Source organism: Euprymna scolopes, chromosome 15 (genome assembly GCF_053919585.1).
Source record: "Euprymna scolopes isolate OS-2025 chromosome 15, ASM5391958v1, whole genome shotgun sequence".
In the NCBI taxonomy this organism is placed as follows: domain Eukaryota; kingdom Metazoa; phylum Mollusca; class Cephalopoda; order Sepiida; family Sepiolidae; genus Euprymna; species Euprymna scolopes.
In genome coordinates, this window is record NC_136496.1 from 127,501,375 (window position 1) to 127,525,341 (window position 23,967).

The 23,967-nt window shown below is 34.4% G+C and overlaps 1 protein-coding gene across 2 annotated transcripts in view; it reads right to left on the reverse strand.

The window, feature by feature from the left end:
* Window positions 1-23,967, reverse strand: part of LOC145294125 (glutamate--cysteine ligase catalytic subunit-like) — a 218,146-nt gene that overhangs the window by 25,500 nt on the left and 168,679 nt on the right. For both annotated transcript variants that reach the window (XM_080141228.1, XM_080141229.1), the window contains exons 8-10: window positions 8,164-8,280; window positions 4,210-4,348; window positions 614-726 (exon numbers count right to left, since the gene is read on the reverse strand). In XM_080141228.1, the coding sequence (XP_079997354.1) occupies window positions 614-726; window positions 4,210-4,348; window positions 8,164-8,280 (369 nt within the window). The remainder of the gene's footprint in view (window positions 1-613; window positions 727-4,209; window positions 4,349-8,163; window positions 8,281-23,967) is intronic.

Here is a 23,967-nt window from a genome sequence, read left to right on the forward strand (position 1 = left end):
GATCAAGTAGTTTTACTTTTAACTAAAAAAAAATTTTTACGAGTAAGCAAAAGGACCATCTTGTATCACCATCTTGAAAAAACAGCAGATAAGTCCACAATGATTCAAACTTGAGATCAGCCTTGTAATACTAACGATTTCACATTAATCACTAAAAATAATAAATTTTGATTTTCTGATTTAAAAAAAAAAAACCCCAAAAAAACAACTATATTCTCAGTTTGTGATTTTTGGAATATGACATTTTCATTCCGTGGTGGATATGTACATCATAAAAATTTTCTGCAATTTAGTTTTTTAAAATAAATTTAATTCTAAATAAGGGCCATTGTTTTGTTTTTTTTAGATAGGGATTGATAATTTGTATTTTTCAAACTATTGTTCTCATCTTGGTTTTTATATTCTCAGGAAATAATCATTTGTCGTTCGAACAATACAAATAATACAAAGAAATAATCGTTTGAAAAATTGTTTTTTCTTTTACACATTTCATAACATTAATAATAACGCCATAACACATTTCATAACATTAATAATAACGCCATAACACATTTCATAACATTGATAATAACGCCATAACACATTTCATAACATTAATAATAACGCCACTTACTTCAAAATGGTCTGTATCTTTACTGTCGTCTTGGTGAACTTTTTCAGAGAATAAAGAAATTGGGTCCCGAATGAAGAGATGAGCAATGTGTTTAGCAAGCAAGTCATCAATTTCTAGAAATAAATATTTATTTTTAAATATATAAATTGTGATTTGATTAAAAAAAATATAAAGAAAAAAAAGATGAGCTTGTTAAAACGGTAGAGACAGACAAAAAGAATTGTAAACAGCTTTTTTTTTCTTTCTTTCTTTTTTTAATTACATTTTCACCTCAAACAAGGCACATTGCTACTTTCATGTAGGGAGCAACTGTTAGGGACATAAGCTACAGGGGTACTATGTGGAGAGTTGGGCAATAAGACGTTGGTTCACGTTACGCTTGAACTTCTGCATGTCAGTACAGTTGGGGAAGCAGGAACCCGGAAGGGAATTCCAAAGTCTAGCGGTTCTGGGGAAGAAAATTACTGGAGTAGAAGGCTTTCTTACATTTAGGGATCTCAACTGTGAAGGGGTGGGATTTTGCTGCTTGTCGGCTTTGTCGGGGGTACTCATATCGAGGGGACACAAGTGCTTGCAGTTCGTCGGAGCATTCACCATTAAAGTACTTGTAGAACAGGCAGAGGGATGCTACATTTCGTCGATGGGACAGAGGCTGAAGCTTGGATGACAGTTCAGGACCTATCAGGTTGGCGACTCTCTTTTGAACCTTGTCTAGGAGTGAGTTTTACAGCATGTTAACCCTTTGGGTCATTTTATGCTGCTTATCCATGAGTTTAGGAGACCTTTACTCGCTGCGCTGATATACGAGCAATATGTTCTTTTTCTTTTAAGTTTTGATAAAGGCTAATTTTGGGGAGTATAAAAGTATGGTGTGGGGTTTGTTCTCCTTGATTTCTTTTTTTCTTTATATAAACTATTCCTCGTTGCTATAAAGTCAGTACACTCAAGTAGAATGTGTTTAATTGTGAATGGAGTTTGACATGGTAAACAAATGAGTGAATTTTCTTTTTTCAAAAGATTTGAGTTGTTTAAATGAGTATATCCCATTTTTATTCTTTCTAGTGTGACTTCTTTTCTGTTTAGTTTAGTGTTTTGTTTCTGCTGTTTAATTTTTGACATAATTTCGTATAATTTGTTGTTGGGAAATTCATTCCAGTAAGTTTGCCATTTTTCCATTGTGTAGTATTGATATGTTTTTAAGATCTGAGTAAGGGATTTTGAAATTTGAGTTAGTTGGGATGTTTAAGGCAGTTTTTGATGCTGAATCAGGTAAATTATTTCTTTGGGTACAGGGATGGCTTGATATCTAGCAGAAAATAATTTCTTTTTGACTTTTTAAACAACTTGTGATGTCATTCTAAAAATCTTCATCCACCTGTTAATTTTATATTTTTACAATATAATTTTTTTTTTATTTTATTTTTGCAGATTTTATATTTTTACAATATAATTTTTTTTTTTTGCGAATTTTATAATATTTTTACAATATAATTTTATTTTTTTTACAATATAATTTTATAATATTTTTACAATATAATTTTATTTTTGCGAATTTTATAATATTTTTACAATTTTATTTTTTTATTTTTGCGAATTTTATATTTTTACAATTTTATTTTTTTTTTATTTTTGCGAATTTTATAATATTTTTACAATATAATTTTATAATAGACAGCAAAAAATTTTATATAAAAATGTAACCAGAAAACAGTAATATTAAAAAAATGTGGGAAGGCAAGCAGATAGCAAACTTTTTTTTTTATAAAAAGTTTTAAAAGGTTTATAAATAAAATTATGCATTTTTCAACATGCCTGCCATTAAAGCATTTTTTCTTATTTACAAAATAAACTGCCTACCATATAAAAGTTTGGTTCAAATAGTTTTATTAAAAAGTTTTTTAAATATATAAATGCACTCTACAAAAAAAATCAATCTTGGTTACAAATAAATCGTATAACTCATTTTTATTATTTTTTGTTTTAAATAAAAAAATATCAATCCAAGGTTTAGTTTAAATAGTTTTTATTAAAAAGTTTTGTGTATATATATATATAAAATGCACTACATAAATTAATCTTGGTCGCAAAAATTGGCAAAACAAGCACAAAAATCCAAACAAGTCAGTTATTTTATAGGTTCATACCAGTATTGACCGAAATCTGTCCTTTTCTTTCTTTAACTCATGTCGATTGGGGTCTTTATTCCCCTCTTGATCCAAAAATTATAATATTGAGTCAACATGTTTGTTTTTTTTTTGTTTTTTTTACACAGTGATCACCACTTATCAAGGCCCGGAAGCCACTCAGGGATAAGGGTTATTGCAAGTACATCACGTTAGTGAGGAGATTTTATGAAGTGTTTAATTAGGGGGGGCGGTTCATTAGGAATTTGTTAACATTAGACTTGAAGACATCCAAGTTGTAGTCCGGAGGAAAGCAGGCAGACGGAACAGAGTTCCACAGGCGTGCAGTTCTAAGAAAGAAGCTTTGCTCATGAAATCCGCGTTTTGATTTAGGCACAGATATAGAGTGGGGGAAATTTTTCACAGTGGATTCAGCTAGACGGGTGTTTTTCGTGAAAGTTTGGCGAGGGGGGACCAGGGATTGGAGTTCAGACGAGCACCTGCCATGAAAATAACGATAAAACAAGGATAGGCTCGCAACGTCTCTTCTGTAGGAGAGGGGTTGCAGGGTAGAGAAAAGGGCATCCCCCACTAAACCACGAAGTCTATTTTGTACTCTGTCAAGGCATGATAGGCTGTTTTTGGCAGCTCCTGCCCAGATATGGCAACAGTATTCCATCCTTGGCCGTACTTGGCTTTTATATAGATAGAGAATTGCATCAGTAGTGAGATATCTTCTGGAGCGGTAGAAGGATCCCACCATCTTTCCTGCGACCTTGGCAACAGACTTGATGTACATGTTCCATTTCAGATCAGGAGTAAAGGTCAAACCCAGAAGCTTGTCAAAACATGGGGCCTCACCCAGACGAGAGCCATCCATCACAATTGATGCCAGCTGGGGATCAGAGCGTTGATGATGTAAGGATAGGAGTTTGGTTTTAGATGCATTAAAATGTTGAAGAAGGCAAAGAGAGAAATCAGAACAAACGTTGAAATTGTAAATCTATTTCTAATGGAGATTTCATATTTTACGTTTCTGAATTCTTGAGATGAGTTATTCATAGAATTTGGATTCATCAAACTACTGTTCTCATTTTGAGTGTCATTTTCACAAAGTTTTAGTTGATGTAACCTTCGACCTGCTTCAGGTGTATCTTGTCGAACTTGGGAACGTTTCTGTCAAACTTGGGAATTTGGACAGAATTTCAAATGGAACCCTTTATTTACTCCATGAGTGTCGCATGCTCTTGTTCTACCGGCCATAACTGGATAGAGGTCCTAAGTAATTTGCAATTGTATTTTTTGGTCATCCACACTGAGAATTGAACCTTCAACCTTCAACTGCAAGAAACCATGGCGCAAAAATCAATTGTAAAAGTAATATTCTCCTGAAGGTTAAAGAGAGAGAGAGAGAGCAAGTATAAATATACATATATATGCCTAAAGAGAGAGAGAATGTGTAAATATATATACCTGCATCCTTCAAGTCTTCAAAGATTTCTTTGTCATAGACTAAATCTAAATCATTATAACATCGTCCCATTTCAGAAAGGTAACTGTCGATTGAATCATAACGAGATTTGTTTATCAAAAACCGGTCATTTTTCAATGGCTGAAATAATTCAAAAATTTTAAAAAATGAAATAAAACTTTAAACAAAAAAAAAAAAAAACCCAATATATTCTATTGGAGAAAAAAAAAAATTTGTAACAAAAGTCAGAATAACAAACAAATCCTATTGTCCCCAAAGCAAGAATACATTTATTATCAGAAAAAGCTGTGACTAACAATATCAGAAAGGTTTTTGATACAGTTTTTTTTTTTTTTTACAAAGGCATCACCACTTATCAAGGCCAAGAGGCCACTCGAGGATAAGGGCTAAAGAGTGTACAGTAGACAATTGGACAATAAAGTAATTGTTTGTAATGAAAATTTGGTAAATTTGATCTATTAAGTATTTGTGTCTTGCATATGACAGACTATGGCAAAGTGCATAAAAAGTGCATAAAAAGTGCATAAAAAGTGCGTAAAAAGTGCATGAAAAGTGCATGAAAAGTAAGGGAAAAATCATGATGTTTTGATAGGTTAGTTGCTTTCAACCAAGCAAGACAAGACCATTTTTATGCAAGATTGTCAAGATTTCCATTCAATATTAACATAAAAATATTGATTGTTCTACATAATCGAAACAGGTAAAATGCACCAAAGTTTTGATGTGTTGAAAAAAAACTGATAGTTAAACAAAACCTTGGATCTTGGAATGTAGTAAAATGTATTAATTTATATATGCTTTGCTATATTTAATATACATTGAGCTTCTAAACAAAAAAGGATTGATAGACATAAAGAGGTAAATATAAGTGCAAAACATTTCTTTAAAAAAACTCTCTCAGCTGGAAATGAATCCGATGCTCTTTGTGTCCTTTCTGAATTTTACATATTACATCGTTATGCATTTTTCTATTTTAGAAAACTTTCGGGTTTTTCTGGTGAATCTACAGAGACATTATCTAGTATTGACAAACAAGTATACATCTGTGAATGAAACGGGTCTGTGATTGATTAAAAGTTTTTATTTTAAAACAAATGAATCGGTAAGATGAATAAAATCTTGGATTCTGGAATCTAACAAAACTGTGATCTATTTACATATTCATGCAACACATGTCCGCAACTCTCATTAACTAGATTTTACTTTCAAATGTCTAAGTTGCATAATTATTTAACAAAACAAGATTTTAATAATGTGCTTCGATGGTAAAAAAAATTTTTTCCGACAATCTTAAGAGCTTCACCATCCAAATATACTTTCTCCATATCTCGGTTCTCATCCCTCTCCGTTGTCTTACACGTGTTGCATATGGTTACCTTCTCTTACCAGTAAATGTGTACACAATGCTTGTAAATATAAAAAAAAATTGAATTGTTTCCGACTCATTATCCATAAAATAATCAAGGGAACCTCCCCTTTTTGGGGAGCTTTCTAATACTACAACTGCTGATCATCAATTTGGTCCTGGTAACATTCAATCGTAGACCTTTACTTTCCATAGCATTCCTACAAGTCTTTAACTTAACAGGTCTTATATTTTAATTGATCCTTTAAGATTGGAAGCATTCAAACGTCGATCAATTTTGTATGCTTTCGAGCAACTAAATGTGCCTACAATCAATTATAATATTCCGTCGCTACTTGTGGGGGTTACATTCTGTGTCCTTCCTCGCGAATAGCGAAAAAACAGCAAATATTGAATACAGTTTTAAAACGTCTATGAGATTATATATGGTATTAAATGCTTCCCAAACATTTTATAAAGACACTTTTACTCATTAATACAGTAATATTGTTTGCATATCCTCAAATCTAATTAATGTTTGTGTTTTTTTGTTTGAAATTCTTCAAACCTAACTGGCAAACAAAAATCTCCACATTTTGGAGAAAAAAAACAAACAAAAACACGCTAGCTGCTAGATCCAAAATTTATCAACTATAATTAAATCTCCAGATCTAGCAGGAAAACCACTAAATTGGCAACACTGTTTACTGAGCATCTGTTTTTATGATGTTATGACGCTAACCCTGTATACCGGCATACGATGCGATAAGGTTAAGACGTGCAGTGTATTGGAATACAGTTTTAAAACATCTATGTATAAGAATATATTCTGTACTAAATGCTTTCCAAACATTTTCTAAAGACATTCTTACTCATTAATACAATAATAGTTGTAGTAATATTGTATGTAGTTATGTATTTCACTAATGTAGTTATTATAATGTAAAAACATTATTTTTTAATGCAACAATATTTTTATCAAAAAGAATAATAGGTAAAGGAGGACAGTCTTTTTTTTTTCAGTTTAAAATTCAAATTTTACTGGCAAACGATATCTCCAAAGTTTAGAGACAAAAAACAAAAAACAAAAAATCGGGAGCTGCTAGATTAAAAATTTACCTACTATATTTGAAACAAAGTTTCCAGATCCAGGAAAACCTTTAAACACTTTACCGAGCATTTATTTTTATGATGTTAGCATAAGATGCGACAGATGTTAAGAGACTAATCCGCAAATATGAGAGAATATTTCAAGGAACAGCATTAACATCCATTATATGATTAATGAAAGGTACAATCCTGAATGAAAAACACATTGCTTTTATGGAAATAGCGACAGACAAGGCATGATGTTAGTTAAAAATTTAAAAAAAAAAAAAAAAACAGTATATCTTTTTTTTTTTTTCTTTTTTTTACACGGTGGTCACCACTTATCAAGGCCTGGAAGCCACTCAGGGATAAGGGTTATTGCAAGTACATTACTAGTGTGGAGACTTGATGAAGTGTTTACTTAAGGGGGTGGTTCATTAGGAATTTGTTAACGTTGGACTTGAAGACATCCAAGTTGTAGTCAGGTGGGAAGTAGGCAGACGGAACAGAGTTCCACAGGCATGCAGTTCTAAGAAAGAAGCTTTGTTCATGGAATCCACGTTTTGATTTAGGCATAGATAAAGAGTGGGGGAAATTTTTCACAGTGGATTCAGCTAGACGGGTGTTTTTCGTGAAAGATTGGCGAGGGGGGGGGCAGAGATATCAAGGTCCAAAACGAGCCAATCATAAGTGTTAGATAAATTCCAATTCAGAAAACATCAATTCTTCCTCCTTTGTCAGAAATATCACTCCTTAAATGTGAGGACTAAAGGACAAAATAAAGGAAGTGAGAATTAAAAAGCTATCGAAAGTAAATTTAGCATCCACTTTCTATTCTCGTTATATAACACTGACAACAGGAATGTTTCTCTTTGGGGTTGGGTTAGGGTTAAACAAATATTCAAACCTTTAAACATTATGAAAGAAAAAAAAAATGGGGACTTAAGCTGACTACGGATTGTGCTATTTTATTTTTTAGATAGGATTTTTTAGTTAAATTTTTATGGTATCTTTTTGTTTATTAAATTGTTAGGTGAAAGTACAATAGTTAACAAAGCCTCCCTCTCCATGTTAAGAATAGCTTTCTAAATAATGTTATTTTAGCATGGTCCATATTTTGCATAAGTATCAAAAAATGAAATCGATAGGTTTCTTTTTTTTTTTTTTTTACACAGTGATCACCACTTATCAAGGCCTGGAAGCCACTCAGGGATAAGGGTTATTGCAAGTACATTAAGTTAGTGAGGATATTTGCTGAAGTGTTTACTTAAGGGGGCGGTTCATTAGGAATTTGTTAACATTGGACTTGAAGACATCCAAGTTGTAGTCCGGAGGGAAGCAGGCAGACGGAACAGAGTTCCACAGGCGTGCAGTTCTAAGAAAGAAGCTGTGTTCATGGAATCCGCGTTTTGATTTAGGCACAGATATAGAGTGGGGGAAATTTTTCACAATGGATTCAGCTAGACGGGTGTTTTTCATTTCTAAAAACAAAGATTTTTACCTCCATTCCACGTTCTTCTCTGGTCCGGTCATCAACAGCCTGAGCGATGACACTCCAACGACAATCATAATCTGATAAATATCCGCGATAAATTGGAGAGGCAGCACTCAGTGCCATCTGAAATTGAACAAACACAATTAAAGGATCAAATAATGTAATAAGTTTTCTTACAAATTATTGTTAAGTAATTTAATTTTTAGTTATGTTCAATGTTCATGGCGAATAATGCCACCGACATGAATGTTGCCATTGCAAATTGTCATTTAGAACCTTTTTATTCATTTTTTTAACATACACTACATATAATGAACACATATAATAAAAGTATTGATGAAAATTTCATTAATTACATTAAATACTCAAAGGCTCTGTTCAGTCTTGAAAGACAATGGATAACCTGTAAAGCTAGCTGCATGTGTAATTGTGAAGCAAAGGTTGTGAAATTTGTGACAAACAGGGCCTGAGCAACACTGGAGAAAGAATGAAGTAACGATAAAACAGTGCCCTTACTCAACGGGGCAGCTGTAAGCATCGCCATTAAATCAGAATGAGAGATCATGTAGGCGACAAGAAATCTGACAGCAATATATTCTATTTTTAGCTATGATGCAGGATTGAAGCTAAAGGGTGAATGACGTCATGCATGTGCTAATCATTGGCGGAGGGGGGGGGGAGAAGGAAAGAAAAAAGATTTGTTGACGTCGGTGCGAAGAGACACTTTTTTTGTGTGCTTAGGCAAAAAGGGCATAATTTGAATTTTCAGTTATCATTGCCATTCTTTCACCTTGGGTTGATCACTCTGCTGCCGATTCTATGCTCTTTTATTTTCGCTAACCTAAGCCTAACATCCTAGTTGCCTAGACTCAATTGAAGTCAGCTAAGAGCCTAAATAACTGAGGGTCCAATATCTAATGGGAATCAGTTGGGTGGCGCAGCTTCGGTGGTAAAGTTCCTTACTCTTCAACGAAAACAAATGCACGCATTAACCCTAAGTCTGAGTGGTAGAGCCAAAGTTAATTCTATACCTTGAAATCGGATCAAGAATATAATAAATCTACAACCACACCTCTCCTGAATCAGCACTGCTAGAGTCCAGTGGCAAAGAGAAGTCCAGGACGACCGGAAACAATGCCAAGAGAATAGCCTCCTAAAAATAACCTCAAAACTGATTTACACAATGAACTGGGACAAGTGAAATAACCAGATAAAAAATGTATAGTTGGGAATCTATATTCATAACCTGCTCCCTTTAATTAGAGAGCATAGTTTAGCATCAAATAACCAGGTTCTCATCTGCTTTAGCCTTGAAATACTTGTATTCCTTATATCATTCTCCCTCGATCCAGGACTTTACGCTAATCAACCATGTCCCTGACAGTATAGACGCGCAATACTTTCCTAAAATATTCATGCTCATGTACATGGTAGCAACACACATAGTTTCTTTATAGTTCATTCTCGTACACACATTCTTATCCACCTCCATGATTGTGAAGATCAGCAAGCCTCACTTCTAGATCTATTCGTAACTACAGGGTGGAATGATAAAATTGTCGCCCTAGAAAAGACGACATGATTCCATTACCATTTGATGAAAATAAGTTTTCTTTTTTTGTTGCAAACCATCTACTAGTTGACCAGTTGTGTACACATCCTAAGAGCGATAGGAGCCTTCTATCATGTCTGAAAGTGACACAATGTTCAACGCGTGAGATTGAGAGTGCTGCATGCTATCTATCAATCCAACTTCTGCTGACCATCTTGCATGAATCGAGCATCAGAGATTCAAGGAAGGCAGAGAGTCGGTGAGGGATAATGAGAGGTGTGTGAGGAGTAAGGAAGTTTGAATTGGTCAAAAAATTTCATGGATTTTTTTTTTTATTTTTATTACACTTTCACCCCAAACAAGGCACATTGCCACTTTGGTGTAGGGGGCTACTATCAGGGGCAGCAACTACTGGGGCACTATGTTGGGATTTGGGCAGCAAGATGTCGGTTCACGTTACACTTGAACTTCTGCATGTCAGTACAGGTGGGGAAGCAGGGACCTGGAATGGAATTCTAGAGTCTAGCGGTTCTGGGGAAGAAACTACTGGAGTAGAAAGATCTTCTACATCTAGGGATCTCTACAGTGTGGGGGTGGGATTTTGCAGCCTGTCGGGTCTGTCGAGGGTGTTCACGTCGTGGGGGCACAAGTGCTTGCAGTTCGTTAGAGCATTCACCATTAAAATACTTGTAGAACAGGCAGAGGGATGCAACATTTCGTCGATGGGACAGAGGCTGAAGCTTAGATGCCAGTTCAGGGCCTATCAGATTTGCGACTCTCTTTTGAACCTTGTCAAGGAGCGAGAGACTAGTAGCCGATGCATAAGAACCATCGTGTGTCTATAGAGACAATAAGTGTACAGTTTGATGTCAGTGTGGGAACTGTACACAGAATTATTCACGAGGAACTGAAGATGTGGAAGATTTGCACAAAGATAGTCTCAAGAGTGCTCCATCCTTGTCATAGACTATTTGACCAAGATGGACATCAAGAAAGTTCCTCACCCTCCCTATAATTAAGACCTTGTTCCTTGTGACTTTTGATTATTCCCTAAGCTCAAGGAAAACCTTAGTGGCTGCTGTTATGAGACAATTAAAGAGATGAAAGAGGCTGTGACGAGGGCCTTTGACACCCTCATACAAGAAAACTTTGATGAGGCTTTCCAGAAGTTGTTGGAACGGTACAAGTGCATTGTGGTTGAGGAGATAACATCGAAAGGGACTAGAGTTTCATGTGTGTAACATCAATAAAAGTGCCCATATGAGAAATGTCTGGAGATCCAATTAGATTTAATTGTTTTTGTTCACAATAACCAATTCTTATTACTTTTTTTTTAATGAAAAGCATTAAAAATATATTTCTTAAAAAATGCATTTAAAAAATATATTTCTTTAAAAAAGCATTTAAAAATATATTTCTTAAAAAAAGCATTTAAAAAATATATTTCTTTAAAAAAGCATTTTAAAAAATATTTCTTTAAAAAAGCATTTAAAAAATATATTCTTAATAAAAAGAATTTAAAAAATATATTTCTCAATTAAAAGCATTTAAAAAATATATTTCTCAATTAAAAGCATTTAAAAAAATTCATTTCTGATTATTCTGTTTCAATTTTAGAAACAACCAATAAAATTTTCTGAAAACTTGGTTCAAAGAATTTAGATGGAATAATAATGATGGGACAGTGCCAATAACTCTCACAAGCTGCAACTGTGTTCCAACTTGGAACAATTCATCCGAGAGGATTTTTTGTTTGAAATTTTTTTTTTAGAAAATAAATATCTGTGCTAAAAGCTTTAATAGAATCTTCAGAAAAAAATAGGTTAGAAACAATATGCGACTCATCACTAAATTACATATTTGGATAGAGTCCCATTTTTCTTTTTGTAAAAAATAAGAAAAAAGAAAAGGAAAAGAGAAATAAAAGAAAAGAGAAAAAGAGAAAAGAAAAGGGAAAGAAAAGGAAAAGAAAAATGAAAAAAATAAAAAAAATAAAAATAAAAAAAAAAGAATTCAACATGGTAAATGTAGTATTTGTTAGCAATATGATTTTTCAAATTTAATTTATTCTGATAATGATTTGTCCAATTAATGATATGATTGGTTCAATTTAATCGAAAATAAATTAATACTTTTATGTGTGTCAAGTCTTCTTTTTCATCTCGTTAAGTTGTTAATAAAAAGACTAAAAAAACAAAAAACAAAAAAAAAGCAGCTTTTTAAGATTAACCGAAAAGATACATTGATAATTTACATAAGGAAATTAGGAAAGTTAATCATATTCTGTTTAACAGCAATTTATTAATTTGGATGGCTTTTAGAAATTGACTTCCAAACTAATCTATCTCAAACCAGATATTAGTTTTATCTCGTCAATTAACTTTGCATTCTTGTCAATGAGCTTAGTTATTTTAATGATTTCAAACAGAGAATAGAAATTGAATTGTGAAGAAGTTGGTTTCAAACTTGATCTTTTTTGGTTTTTATTCTTATTTTAAAATCATTTAACGAAGGTCAAGATTAAAATTTAGTTTTACTCAGTTCCCTCAGCAAAAAAAATGCAAAATAGGGGGAGAAAAAACATTTTGATATGTAAGCAAGTGGGAAAAACGACAGGAATCCATTCCCAGAGATAAAAAGCATAAAAATAAACTAATATATAAGTTCATATAAGTTTTGTCTTTAGCAAACAATAACAGAAAGAGTGACCTCCATTCAATTCATCTTATGACACAACAATAATACAGTCTGGTCAGCAGTGTCTTTTTTGAATTTGAGTTTTATAAGCTGAACGGTGAACTATTGACCATAGAAGGGAGGAAACAAATAAAACTATTTCTACAAGCAGAGACACAGTCAATATGTAAGAAAGGGTCATTGTTCTATCCCAAGGTCAACGGTTTCTTCCCAAAGTGAAAGTAAATACAGTCGTGTTGATCAAGCCAAAATGTTTGTTTAAACAATGTTGTAAATTGGTTGGTTCCCAGCTTTATAAAATGGAAGCCGACCCAATACCAACTGATGTTCGTCGAGCGAAACAGTTACTATAAAACTATAACGATGTAAGGGACTCCAGAGCGATACAGAAAAATCACGGTTTCAGGTAAGTTCGATTTATATTTGTGAATTTTTGAGGATTATTTAAAAAAAATTTTTTTTTATTACATTTTCACCCTAAACAAGGAACATTGCCAGTGGTGTAGGGGGCTACTATCAGGGGCAGCAACTACTGGGGCACTATGTTGGGATTTGGGTAGCAAGATGTCAGTTCACGTTACACTTGAACTTCTGCAGGTCAGTACAGTTAGGGAAGCAGGGACCTGGAATGGAATTCCAGAGTCTAGTGGTTCTGGGGAAGAAACTACTGGAGTAGAAAGATCTTCTACATCTAGGGATCTCTGTGTAGGGGTGGGATTTAGCTGCCTGTCGGGTTTGTCGAGGGTGTCTATGTCGTGGGGGCACAAGTGTCTGCAGTTCGTCAGAGCATTCACCATTAAAATAATTGTAGAACAGGCAGAGGGATGCAACATTTCGTCGATGGGACAGAGGCTGAAGCTTAGATGACAGTTCAGGGCCTATCAGATTGGCGACTCTCTTTTGAACCTTGTCTAGGAGCGAGAGACTAGCAGCAGATGCACCAGCCCAAATGTAACAGCAATACTCCATACATGGGCGAATGGTGGCCTTATAGAGGTACGGGATACTTTCAGGTGTCAGTAGTTTTCTAACACGGTAGAGAGAACCTACCTTTTTCGCAGCGGCTCTGGCAATGTTTTCAATATAATTGTTCCAATGGCTTTATTTTCTTTTCTCTTGCAATCTCCACGGCTGCTAGCAACCAAATTAAAGTCATAAAATTATATAATTATAAATATTTTCATGCTTTTGTATTAACGCTCGCTTTATCTACTTGACGTTGCCTCAATCAGATTAAAACAGTTCAAGTATTTTTACAACTTCCGAAACAAATTTCCTAACACTGATAATGATCATTAGACTACTCTTGTAGATAAAAATGAAAATATAGTCAATACTAAAAAAACTGTATTGACTATGTTTTTCTATAAGGTATGGAAGGCTATTAGTATACAAAGCCTTTAAAAACTGTTATATATACAGGCTATGTGTTTAATATTGAACTGAATAGAAATTTTAAATGATACCCATTGTGCTTTGCAGTTGCTGCTCATATATAGAAGTGTGGAACTGCAGCACCTCCAAGTTATTTCCGCTCAATATATATATATATATATATATATATATATATATATTATTAGGACTGGGACAACAGAATATTCTTTTCATTCTTTTGACTTTCAAGTATATATCCGACACTGTCAATCAACCGAGAACCACATCAATCTCTATAAAAACATATAAAATATTAACAGATATATACTCAAGAGTCAAAACAATGAAAAGAATATGCTGTTGTCACAGCCCTATATATAATAAAAATAATACGTCCGTTTTTTTTTCTTTTCAATGAGTGCATTTTAAAATCTTTTAGTTTAATGTTGGTAGCCATCCTCCCAAAAACAGAAAAAACTTTTGTGGAACTGTGAAGTTCAGTTACACCTACTTGGTTGCCTGTTCTTGTAGCTCCTCACAGTAATGTGTCTCTGATGCCGTGGAATGCAGTGTTTCCTTTGGACTATGTATTCTGTGCTTATATATCGTCTACTAAATCTGATACACAGTATAAAATTCTGATAAAAATGTTCACTTTCTGACAAAATTAAAACAAAAACTGGGAACTTATTTTTTGCTTACATATTTACCATTGAATAATGTCATTAGTTTATATATATTTAATAAAAACGATAAAGCTTTGCCAAAATAAATAAATCTTTAAAAAATTTTACTATTTTTTAACAAAATGGGCTTGTAATAAAACTGTTTTTTTTTTTAATACACACTTTTTACTTTGTCGTTTAACTTGTTAGCAGATAGAAACTGATATTACGCAAAGGTTTTGCTTTTGTTTTTTGAATTAGAAGTATTTTTTTAAATTTGGTGAACTTTACAGAAAAAAAAAATGTAAACATTTTTTTTTTTTTAGAAACTTTAAAAAACAAAAATTTTAGCCACAAATCATTTTATAACTTACTTTTTATATAAAAAAATGGCATTTACTTAAAGGCAATATCAGAAGTTTTACTATTTGAAGAAAAGGGTTTTATTTAATATTTGTTTTATTCAATAACATTTTGAATAACAAAAAGTTATTAAAAATATATAACAAAACGTGCATGTAAATAAAACGTTTTTTTAAATCATGCATGAATGAAAAGAATATTCTGTTGTCCCAGTCCTAATAATATATATATATATATATATATATATATATATATATATATTGAGCGGAAATAACTTTGCATTGAACTTGTTAGCAGACAGAGACAAAGAAAAGAGAAAACTTAAAAGTTAAAACCAGGAAAGGAAAATCCTTTTTGACTCTAGCAATTCTTGTCCAAATCCAGACTGACCATTTGTGCGGAGCTTCATTAAAATCCTATCTTATTATGCTTGTAATAAATACCAAATATGACCACCCCTAATTTGTTGAAATGAATCTTTCCCGACATTAAAATCTGACCTTGTGTTTAACTTTGCCTTCATGGGAAGGCAAAAAAAAAAAAAAAAAAAAAATAGCAACGATTTTTTTTTGATAATAATAATAAATAATAAGTTGTAAAAAAAAATGTAAATGAAATTATGTATCTGTTTGTTTACAGAATAAAATTATAAACTTTTTTTTAAATTCTGTATTTTATTTATAAGCATATTTTGTTGCACACAAATTTAAAAAAAATTTTTGAAAGTAAAACTATGTAATGAAATCCTGTTTTAGTAAAAGTTTAACTTTATACTCGTAGAGAGAAAAATAAATGTCAAAGTTTGTTTTTGTTTTATAAAAAAAATAAAAGTTGTAAAAAAAAATTGTAAACTTATTTATTCTGTAAGTTTAAAAGAAATAAATTTATAATTTTTTACATTATTCTGCAAAGTTTGCAAAATTTAAAAGAATACTTTTAATTAAAAAGTTTTGCATATTATCCGTTTCCATCTATATATTAAATTGTGTATATTAAAAAAAAAACAACAACATAGTTTTAATGACGAGCATATTTTGTTATACATCTTTTTTTAATAAAACTTTTTTCCTTTAATAAAAATCTGTAATCTAAAAGTTATAAAGTAATATTCTATTTATGATTCAACTCAACTGGAAGTTGGGTGCTATCAGCCAGAAACGATTCTAAAAGCCAAAATTTTATAAGCAAAACAAAACACAAAAAAAAACACGTGCTAGGCACGAACTAGTATAACTTACATTAGTAAGCAAACGCATTATCAATGGGATCACAAGCACAGAGATTTTATCATGTTGCAAATTTTTTTAAAACAAAAGAACAAAATGGTTCACACATGCACGGTTTGCAAACAGCGTCGAAAGCAAGGTTTTTACCTGACATTCTCTTCAAACAAAACAACATTTTTACACAAAATTGATGATTTTCTCCAATTTTTCGATATGTGTCCGAAAGATTGCACTTTCTAACACTACCATGTTTGTGCCTGTTTGATGCGGATGACAAAACGTTTTAGCAAACATACAAACACACACACACACACACACAAATGTTTGCTCTTTATATAATAGATTGTTGTGGTCCCACAAGGGTTTGGAAAAACTACAACTCAATAATTAATAAAAACAAAATATATTGAACAGAAAAGCAAATGCAATAAATAAAGAGTGTGGATATACGTCAGACCGACTGCCAAGTGTGCATAACTCTTCTGGTCTTTATAATAAGTGCAAGAGGTCATTATTATCTGTAAGGTGGACACACCACAACAGATATATAAGCAATAGTTTTCAGTATAGATTTTATGAGAATGACATTAAAAAGTAAAAAACCCTAATATTTAGACATTCACAAAATATTAAATATTTACATCCACAAGATGCATATATTTTTTTTTTCATCTGTATCACATGACATTAATCATTTTCTTTCGGTTTTAGGAACAATGATGAACATAAAGGAAACACTAACGCAAATGTGCAAAATTCACGCACATTATGACATTTATACTAGAAATAGATTTGCAGCAACAATCTGGTTCGCATTTTTATTAACGTCCAGCAATCTGGAAATTGCGTCTAGTGCAATCAACAAGAATGTAATCTGGAATCAAAGAATACACGAAAATGAGAAGACAGTTCAGTTTGATCCAGATGGAAGCGTACACAAAAATGGGGAAAATCCAACAAACTCTATCCAACCTTGGAATATCATGCCTGATTCCAAAAATATAAAACACAAAAAGACACGTACAAGCAACCATCAAGAATTCTCCAATATTTTCCCAGAATTTTCAAGCAAAAGATTGAAAAATCAACGGAACCAGATGGATTCAATTGCACCTTCAGAAGACGTCCACAATAGAAAAACAGCCAACAAGGGAAGCAACTATGATAATGGAAAACTGAATAAAAATGACAAAGTTGAACGGACACAAGAAAGACCTGTAAAGACGAATATAAACATTACAGTGGAGACGAGCAGTTATAAGTATGAATTGCCTTCAACCATGGCAGACGCATTTTATCCAACGGTTCCGTCTATTTCGAAATATTCGGCTGGTTTGTGTCCAATAAATCATACTTCAACTCCGATGAACTTAACAGTCAATGTCGCATCGGCTGCTGCTGCTGCAGGTAAGAAGTTTATCTAACAATCAGATTTTTTCGTTATGCATCCCGAGTTACGGCGGAGTCTGCAATAATGTACTTTCATCTCCACTTGATACAATTACAGGATTAATCCAAGGCCAACATTCACCCATGCATGGAGTATTGTTACCACATCTTGGCCGGTGCATCTACCATTAGCCACTCCCTCTTGGATAGGGCCCAAAAAAAAAAAAAAAAAAAGAAAGAGTTTTCAATCTAATAGGTCCCACTTTATTAACTAAGCTCCAACCCCTGTCCCATCACTGCAGTGTTGCATCTCTGTGTCTGTTTTACAAGTATTTTAATAGAATGTTCTCTGATTAACTCATTGACTTGTACTTGTGCCTCCTCGACATACATATCTCCGACATACCTGCTTAGTAGCAAAATCACACCCCTTCACTGTTGAGGTCCTTAAATGCCAGAAAGCTTTCTACTTTAATAGTTTCTTCCCTTGAACAGCTAAACTTTGGAATTCCCTTTCTGCTACCTGCTTCTCTGACTGTACTGATATGCAGAAGTTTAAATGTAATGTAAACCAACATTTTGTTAATCTTTCCCAGGCATGACCCCAAATAGTAGCCCCTTACGTCCAAGTGGTGATATGCCTTGTTAGGGGTGAAAGTGAGTAAAAAAAATGTGAAGGCTGGTTTTAAAGATCTTTTTGAAGCGTATCTATTTTATCACCCACCTAACCCTCAGTCATTTTCCGGTGACTTCCAGTGCAAAGCAGAGTTTAGTAATGGCATCATTGTTGGTTATCAACAGATCTACAAGCCACCTGGGCAACCATTTTCTTTTCTTACCCTCAATCTATAAAATGTTGTGATTCTTTTGTAGACTTAGCAAACAGTATAATTCCAAAGATTATCCTTTTCTTTTTTTTTTTTTTTTTTACAAAAATATTTATGATTAAAATTATCCACTAATATGAAAGGAGATGTGTTTGAAGGCTATATCAATGCAGTTCGTAGGAAACAGTGGACACGAGTTGATATATAAAAGAATAATGACATAATGAAGGAATTTTCAATTATATTATGTTTATTTACCAACATAATGTTTTGTATAAGATGTAGGTGTTGATATCCCTAATTTTCGAGAGTAGTATCTTTTCTTCAAGGAGGAAAATAAAAAGAAATGTATACAACTGTTCGGTGAGGCTTTCTTTTATCTGTTTTATTTCAATAAACGTAATATATTTAAACGTAATAGATTTTAATTATAAGGTGAAGCTCAAATGATTCAAACTCGAGATATATAATGCCAAAAACATCCGTCCATTAATATGGGAGGGGAGATTATCTTCTAAAGCGTCCAGAATTGATAATTGAGCACCGGACTTTTACTAAGTAAATATTAATAAGTCCCTTGTACCCATCCCCCCTCCCGCCTGATAGTCAGGGACCCGAACCTTGGATTAACCACTAAGAAGGCTGTCCTATCAGCAGGTGCAAAGTACTGGGACTGCTGTATTGCCATTTGGCGAATGGACTCTGGACCATGCAGTAGTCTCTGGTGGGGCCTCTCGATGCCATACTAGTGGGTAATTGCTACGGCTTTACCTTTTCATGTGCTACAAAAAAAAAAAAATTCCTGTCTTTTTCTCTCTTACTTTCCCTCTCTGTACTGCTCTAACCAAGTATGCTGACCTGTTCCACAAATCCCAAAACCTCAACATGAAACATCTCCAGAAAAAAAAAATCGAATAAACCTAGAACCCCATCTTCCAATGTAGACCCCTACTACCATGTCTCCTTCTCCAAAATCAGGGGTCTACGTTCTAACCTTCCAGAGGTTGAAACCCAATTACAGGAGACGACACCGGACATATTCTTTCTAAGTGAAATTGGAATAGGGCCGACCACTTCCCTAGATGAGTTCATAATTAACGGATACTCTAACTTAACATCTAAATCTGACCCCCAAGATTGCCATGGGCATGGAATATGTGCCTACATTAAAAATGGCTTCCCATGTGGCAGGGATATCTCTAGAGAAGATCCTAATTTACCTTATATGTGCTTCCGGGTTGCACTTGCTTACACCACTGCATTTATATTTGCCCGCTATCGGCCCCATAACAGGAGAGTTACTATCTTTAAGAGTATATCTGAGAAAATAGACCAAATCCTGTCTGCACATCCCTTGGCTAACATCCACATCTGTGGTGACTTCAACGTCCATGACCCACTCAAATAAGACGGATGATGAGGGGAGGTTCTGTCATGATTTTGCCATTGCTTATGACCTCACTCAGATTTTTCGTGAGCCCAGCCATGTGCCCGATACTACAGGTCAATATGCTAGCCTCCTAGACCTTTTTCTATCAACTTCCCCTGAGCTATGCTCATGTTCCGTTCTTTCTCCTCTAGGATCCTCTGACCATTCCGTCGTATCAGTTAAGATAAAAATGAAATGTAATAAGTCCCCAGACGTACCCCTCCACCGTACTCCATGGCTGACTGGGATAGCTTCCGTACATTCATATCTGATCTACCTCTGCATTCCCTGTTTAAAAAGGATGTGTCCTCTATTGTATCAGACCTTACCGAATGGTTAATTGTAGGTATAGACCGATTCATACCATCTAAAAAAATTCCAACAAAAACCTAACAATCAGCCATGGTTCTCCCCAGAATGTGCTGCTGTCATTGCGCACAGAAGTCACTTTTTCCATAGCTACCAACGTAATAGATGCACTGAGACTAAAGCTGCTTTCAGGAACACCAGCAACCACTGTAAAAGAGTAATAAAAAATGCAAGAGAGCTATATGTCCAGTCTATTAAATCCAAAGTAGCTGAGCAGCGGCTTGGTTCCCACCAGTTTTGGTAAATAACAAATAGGATCCTGAACAGAAGTGTGCGTTCTATCCCAATCATTATCAACGGACCTGGGGTCATCTCGTCAGCTTCAGATAATGCCAAACTATTTGCCAAAAACTTTTCATCTAATTCTACCCTATGTGACGAAGGCCATCAACTCCCCATATTTCCTCCTATAACACAGAATACGCTAGGTAACATACAAATATCTGTGCATGAGGTCGCCAAGCTAATCAAGAACCTTGATTCCAGTAAAGCTACTGGCCCTGATGGCATCCCAATTATAGTGTTAAAAAAGTTTTAACCAGAACTTGCCCCCATACTTACAAAACTGTTTAAACGTTGCCTTAAGGAGAAGTGCTTTCCAACACACTGGAAAACCTCATCAGCATGTCCTGTATTTAAGAACTCAGGTGATAAGTCATCTCCCTCTCAGTACAGACCAATAAGTCTCCTGTGTGTCATGAGTAAGTTGCTGGAATCCATATGAAATAGAAAAATAGTCAACCACCTCAGCAGAAATAACTTTCTTAGTGACACGCAATATGGTTTCTGTTCTGCAAGATCTACCACAGATGTGCTAACGGTTATATCTCATAGGATTAGTGAATCTCTTGACAAAGGCTTCCTTTCTAGGGCAATTGCTCTTGACATATCAAAGACCTTCGACAAGGTATGGCATAAAGGCCTGCTTCACAAGATCTCCAGCTACGGTATAACTGGAAATATTCTCTCTATCATTAAATCATTTCTCTCTGATAGGCTCATAAAAGTAGTGGTTGATAGACAAAAATCAGAGGCCTGCAGTATTAATGCTGGAGTACCTCAAGGGTCCATCCTGGGCCCAACTCTCTTCCTGATCTACATCAATGATCTCCCTAAACACATACTTAAATCATTTGTTGACATCTATGCTGATGACACGATCATCTACGGCAACACATCAAAGGCTGTAAATGACAAAGCTCTCTCCGATTCTCTCTCCTCTGATCTCGAACGAGTGGTTCAGTGGGGGGAAGACGTGGCTGGTTACCTTTAATGCATCTAAAACCAAACTCCTATCTTTACATCATCAACGCTCTGATCCCCATCTGGCATCAATTGAAATGGATGGCTCTTGTCTTGTCTTGAAATGTAATAAAAAAAAATAAATAAAAAATAAAGTTTTGTTTTGTGGTTGTTGCGAATATACCATGCTATCGAATGTTAGACTTGCAATCAGAACTTTTGCGTTCAACTAAAAAACAAAACAGGGTGTGAAGAGCCTTCTGGTTCTAAGAATCACTGAAACACAACAACCTCACCCCACTCTTCGCTGGAATATCTAGAGACTTCACTTCGATCACACAAAGAGACCACTCAAGATCATCAGCTGTTTAACTATGGACATAAAAAACTGATTACAAGGTTCACAATCTGGTATGAACATTATTTTGAGAAAACCTCAAGTGGGCCATAATCATAGGAAGGGACCTCGTATTTAAGACAACATTATTATTTCAAAAGCCAGCCTACATCTTGAGTGGTCTCATTTATCTTAGCTAAATATTTCTCTCACTGCATGCCCCTTGTCTGCATGCATCACAACTATGCCTCCTTTGTTAGGAATGATTTTTTTTGGGGGGGGGAATGAAACATGAACACTTTTAAGGAGCTTACTTTCCTTAAATATATTTTCATACTACTAAGCTGTACACATGGATTAAACTGACTACTGAAAAAATATATATATGCAATGAAATTTTATATATATATATATATATATATATATATAATAGGATCGAACCCGAAGCCCTGAGGCGAAGTTTGAAAATAAAATGTGAAAAAAACATGAACTGTTCGGCCAGCCAGAATGAGTTACTGAAAGATGTTTGAATTTATTTAAGTAAGAACCAAATTGACAGGTGCCAGCACGGAAGTCGTAGAGCGTTACGACGACGTAAGCAATAGCTATTCAGCAAATGAGGTCAATGACCAGGTTTGTTTGTTATAAGTGAAATAAAAAAGAAAACATAAAAACAGACATTAAAACTTAAGCGAGGGGGGGATAATCAAAACATCGAAAAAAAACACAAAAAAAAACTAACGTAAGGCAAACGAATGATGTTAAATGTAAAAATCGAAAAACAAAAAAGACAACAGAAAAACCAACGTTAAAACCAAAAAACATGAAAAATGGCTTAAATAAGCCTGTTTCGATATTAAAATGTAAAAAATCGGTGGGTACGAAGTAAAAAAAAAAACCCAGAAAAACGAACGTTAGGTGGAAAATGGCTTAAATAACACTGGTTCAATATTTAAATTTAAAAAAAATCGAAAAAAAAGGAAAAAAAGACATCTCACACCATGATTCGAACCCAAAACGTTTAGATAACGAACCAACGCGTTAACCAACTGAGCTAACATGACGTACATGAAATTTAGTCAGTTCTTCAACTATTTAAAGTAAATCAGATCATGACGTTATCTGACGCATGCGTAGAACCGCTCGTCGTCACGAGGGGACGGTTTTTGTTGACCCCCCCCCCTCCTGTCGAAAATTGCTGATTTCGGGGTGAAAAAAATTAACGTTTTTGGACAATTTTTCGATATTTGTTGGGCGAAGGATGGGGCTTCAATATGATACCGAGTTTATGAATTTTCGTCATGTCTGTCAAAAGTGTTTAGCGGACACACAAACACACATACAAACATACATGCATACACACATTTTCGCTTTTATATTTATAGATAAAGAGAGGGGGGGCAGAAAGGAAGGGGAGAAAGGGTGGGAGGAGAGGAGAGAGAGAGGGGAGTGGAGAGAGAGAGAGGCTTTCCTACTTCCTCTTCTCACAGAAGAAACATAGTGAGTCTGTCTTTGTTCTATTGCTACTTTTATGGTAGGTTCTCAAATGAGCTTCAATCTATATTCCCCTCCCCCTATAGGATATCTGCAGCAAATACTCATTTGGCTACAACAATTGTCAACAATTTCCTTCACTCTCTATCTGTGCCTAAAACTAAATAACTTCTCTTGGTAGGGTTTCCTGGGACTATCCATCTGTGGAACAATACTGTGGGACTGCTTCTCAGCCGACTAGAACATGGTAACTTAAAAATCTAATGTAAATAAGCTCTTCTTTAACTGTCCCCTTAAATAATCAAGCTTTACTCAAGTTCCACCATCACTGATCATGTTGTCTCACCATCTGCCTACCTCTTAATAACCTTTCACCTAAAGCAGCCGCCATGTCTTGATTAGTGGTGACTCCAAAGTAAAAAAAAAAATGCATACATGAAATAGTAAAAATATGGAGTGTATCTTAAAATTTTTCTGCCATAACATCCCATCTTTTAACAGCAGAGATGATTACTTTCTCTACTTTAAATAATTCCTAGTTTTATTTCTGTTAAAATTAAGTATTAATTCCTACTTTCTTTTTGTTTAGGTCCTCCTGGTCTCTCTGGGGCTCCTGGTATACCTGGTCTACCAGGAGTAAAAGGAGAAAAGGGCGAAAGTGGACCTATGGGTAAAAAGGGAGATGACGGTAAAGCAGGACCCAGAGGACCCGCGGGACTCAAGGGTGAACATGGCACAGAAGGCAGACAAGGAGAGAAAGGGCAGAAAGGTGAACGCGGACAGACAGGTAAATCTAGACAACCCCGCTCTCAAGCAGCCATGTCTGCTATTCTCACCCAACACTTT